General features: G+C 43.4%; 1 protein-coding gene across 1 annotated transcript; it reads left to right on the top strand.

The window, feature by feature from the left end:
• The first annotated feature begins 639 nt into the window (after positions 1-639).
• LOC129738042 (uncharacterized) lies at positions 640-1380 on the top strand. Its single transcript, XM_055729217.1, has one exon. The coding sequence runs from the start codon at positions 640-642 to the stop codon at positions 1378-1380; it is 741 nt and encodes a 246-aa protein (XP_055585192.1).
• The last annotated feature ends 3171 nt before the right edge of the window (positions 1381-4551 follow it).

Raw genomic sequence — 4551 nt, forward strand, 5'->3', positions numbered from 1 at the left:
CGAGGACTTCGCTCAGTCTTTTTAGTGAGTTCGCTTTGATCCGTCAACGAATAAAGACGTGTTTTCTCGAGTGAATTTTCTTTTGGTTTTCTCTCCCGTGTCTCAATCACGGACATACTAATCTAGTGACATTAAAGTATAGTTTTTCTCGAACGGTTAATAGTCTGATTATCCGACCAAAACAAAGTGTTTGAATGTCGGTGGATGTGAATCCACCGTGGGGTGGCCAAACCGGCCCGCCCGGGGAAAAAAAATCGCCGAACAATGCCCATTGGGATGGACCGAGAAGGTTTATACGGACAGGTACAGTTTCTAACCATCAAACCAGCCGAAAAAGCAAAGCTCCCTCCCAATCCGTTTATCATCGCCAAGTCTGTGGACCAAGCCGGTGGCCGCATAGAATCAGCGAATCCCACAGAAGGAGCAAACTGCTATTTGCTGAAAGTCAGGAGCCAGGAACAAGTCAACAAACTGATTCGTCTCAACCAGCTTATTGACGGCACCCCCATCATTGTAACCTCCCATCCCACCCTCAACTCCAGACAATGTGTCGTATCATGTCGGGAGGTTTCCGGCATGAGTGACGATGATCTCCAGAAAGAACTGGCAGACCAAGGGGTAACCCGGGTCTAACGTTTCATGAAACGTGTTAACGGCAAGAAAGAGGCAACCAATACCATGGTTCTCACCATAACCGGCTCCACTCCCCCATCCCATGTCTTCTTCGGCTATATTCGTGTTCCAACCCGAACCTTCTATCCCAGTCCTTTGATGTGTAACAAATGTGGTAATTTCGGCCACAATAAACTTCGATGCGAGCAAAACGAAACCTGCCTGGTTTGTGGTGAAACCGCAGTTCATCCAAATTGTTCGAAAGACCCAAAATGCCCAAATTGCGAAGGTCCCCACCCAGCATTCAGTCGGAACTGTCCAAAACAACAAGAAGAGCAGGCCATCGTACGGATTCGTGTGGACCTAGGGATCTCTCAGGGCGCCGCTGTCAAGGAGTACCGAACCCGCTGTGCAGCAACCAAAAATTGCACAACTGTACAACAACGTTTGGAAGCCACTAGGACCGACACCCACCAAGACAACAAGGACAAAAGGATTCGAGAGCTTGAAAATCAAGTTGCTCTCCTTTTCGACCAGCTCAAAACCCTTCAGAACTGCGCCAATTCGGTTGCCGAAACCGAAGAATCTGCCGACTCCGACGACACAATGGTTTCCGAAAGCAGCTCCACCTCGTCCACCCCGAAGAGGAACCGGAACCGCGGGTCTTCTGAGGAACGCAGCACCAAATCAGAACTGGAACTGAAAAACGAAGCGACACCATCCCCCATCCTCGCAGATTGGTCAAAATCAACGGAATTCTCGTGGTAAGACCTAGCCCTTTCCCTGCCACCTTGGTGAGTAATATCGAAATTTGCCCCTAAAATTACAATCATCTTTGAAATGGCCCCCTACGACTACACTCAAATATTCCCCACCAATTCCACCCCATCTGAAGGAAATATTATCTCACCATCACCAAACTTGCCCCCCGTCTAAAATACAATTTCCCCTGTCTCACCTCAAACAAATCACAATATTTTATCATCGCCTAACTCAAATCGAGCTCCTGCACCTAAAGCATTCTGCAATTTAGCAGTACAATGGAATTCCAGAGGTCTAACCACTCGACTTCCTGAAATACGAATCATTACCGCTGAATTCTCTCCCATAGTCATTGCTCTTCAAGACATCCTAACTAATTCTGCCGTCCCGGAAAACCTCATAAAAGATTATAAACTGTTAACAACCTCTGACCCGGCACGGAATACCCGACAAGGGGCTGCTTTAGCCATTAAAAATAATACCCCACATAACATTATCAAAGTAAATTCCTCCCTCCACACCATAGTTGCCAGATTGCACTCTCCCATCGAAATTACAATAGTCTCTTTGTACATACCTCCAAATATTACCTTTCATGAATTCTCAGAAAAACTACTAGAAATTCTCCCACAAATTCCTCCCCCCTTTCTCATCATGTCCGACCCCAAAGCTCACTCAACCGCATGGGGCTGCCCATATACAGACAACAAAGGTAATTTCATAGAAGATCTCCTTTTAACTGAAAATCTATCGTTACTTAACAACAATCAACCCACTCGAATAGATCCTTCTACTGGTAACCTGACAACTCTGGATATTTCCATTGCTTCCTAGGAGCTGAGCTCCAAAATGTCATGGAAAATCCTTAATGACACTCACGGTAGTGATCACTACCCCATACTAATACAACTAAAACACCCCACTCCCACTGCATCAACTAGACCTAGATGGAAATATTCAGAAGCCGATTGGATTGGGTACCAGTATGAAGTAGACCGTCTTCTGGAAATAAATAATTCCAACTGTACTCTTCCACATAGGGAACCGACAGACAAACATTCATTTTTATATATAGAAAAAAAAGAAGAAGATGAGTTATAAAAGTTTTGATTTCTTCTAATTTTAAAATAACAAATAGGACCAATATCCCCCCCCCCCTCCTCCCTCAAAAATGAACTCTAGGACCGCGACTGCGTCTGAATAAAGATAGAGGAGCATTTATTCTAAAATTCCCTTCGTTTTGTCTAAGTTTCCTGTTTTTCAATTTTTACTAGCATTATTTGAAAATTGCCGAAGCATGCCAAATTTTATTTTTATTTCGAAGAAAACGTGAGAAGACGCCTCATTTTTTTTAAATAAGAAATTTGTCCATGGTTGTAATATGGTCGAGTAGAAAATTTTTTTCAAAATCGCTCAGAAATTGTTATGGTTAAGTCGTAAGTATTATACGTTGATGTGGTATGGAATCTCCCCGTTATAAAAAAAGGTCAGATATGCAATTAATCATCTGGTCTTGTAAAATCATGCATTTGGACCAAATATCATAGACATCGCTTAAAAATTGCATGGATTCTTATGTAGTTTTTTTTTTACAAATTTTGTATGGGAACCCCCCGTTAAGTAAGCGATAGGGATCATTCTTCGAACTAATTCAACTTCTTGTGTTAAATCGTACTTGTAAACCCATTTTTAATAATACTACCTGAAACCCGTTCGGGTTATTCCATGTTCGTAAAGTCTGCTTCATTTAATATTGGAACAAATTCTTTTGCTCATTGTGGCGCTCCTAGTGGACGGATTTGGAAACTTTTTTCACCCACGTGTCGGGAAATTTATTACCTTTCACCATGTATTTATGTCATAACACCAAGCGATAGCATTTTGTAAACAACCGCCATGGAAGCCGAACGGAGAGATCAAATTGTGCACAGTTTTCTTGAAAATCCATTGTTGTCGGCATCGAAGCTAGCTTAACAGCTTAAAATGCCCAGAAATACCGTATGGCGTGTTATCAAGCAGTACAAGGAAACATTGACGACGGCTCGGAAGCCGCATTCGAAGCGTCGGAGTGGAACTGTCGACCGGAAACTGCGTGGGAAAGTCATCAAGGCCGTCAAGAGGAATCCCAATCTTTCAGACCGCGATTTGGCCAATAAGTTCCAGGCCGCTCACAGTACGGTGCGACGAATTCATCTCCGGGAAGGAATAAGGTCATTCCGAGCCAGCAAACAGCCAAATCGGACGCTGAAGCAGAACAATGTGGCCAGAATCCGTGCTCGAAAGCTGTACGACCAAGTGCTGACCAAGTTCGACGGATGTATTCTGATGGACGATGAGACCTACGTGAAGGCGGACTTTGGGCAAATCCTAGGTCAAAAATTTTATTTGGCGACGGCTCGGGGGGATGTACCTGCAAAATTTAAGTTCGTGTTTGCGGATAAATTTGCCCGCAAGTACATGATTTGGCAGGGGATATGCAGTTGTGGACAGAAAACCAAAGTCTTTCTCACTGACAAGACAATGACATCAGAAGTCTACAAAAAAGAGTGCCTACAGAAACGGATTCTGCCGTTTATTCGTGCCCACGACCGTCCAGTAATGTTTTGGCCGGACCTCGCTAGCTGCCATTACAGCAAAACGGTTATGGAATGGTACGCAACGAACGGGGTCAGCGTAATACCGAAGGACCTCAACCCCCCAAACTGCCCCCAGTTCCGTCCGATAGAGAAATACTGGGCAATCACGAAGCGGAGGCTTAAGGCAAAGGGAAAACTTGTTAGGAACATGACTCAAATGAAGAACTGGTGGAATCAAATCGCCAAAACGGTGGACGAAAAGGGTGTGTGCCGCCTAATGTGCCGTATTACGGGAAAAGTACGAGAATTTCTTCGAAACAGCAATGAATATTTTTTTTAATTTTTTTTTATGAAAGAGTAAAGAAAATGCTACATTTGTATGAAAAACAAATTGTGAATTCGTTAATAAATGACTGAACTACACGCAATTGTTTGTGTTCCAATATTAAATGAAGCAGACTTTAATTGAATTTGTATGGGAGTCCCCCTTCCATAAAATGTGAAGATCTTGCAACTATTGTATACATACCATGCATGAAAAAAAAACCTCGGTTAGCAAATTTCATGTCATTATGACCACCCCTTGCTAAGTGATGATGTC

This window comes from Uranotaenia lowii, chromosome 1 (genome assembly GCF_029784155.1).
Source record: "Uranotaenia lowii strain MFRU-FL chromosome 1, ASM2978415v1, whole genome shotgun sequence".
Classification (NCBI taxonomy): domain Eukaryota; kingdom Metazoa; phylum Arthropoda; class Insecta; order Diptera; family Culicidae; genus Uranotaenia; species Uranotaenia lowii.

Bases quoted from the DNA above. Each gene is read 5' to 3' on its own strand.
- LOC129738042 (XM_055729217.1), top strand. From the start codon at position 640: ATGAAACGTGTTAACGGCAAGAAAGAGGCAACCAATACCATGGTTCTC.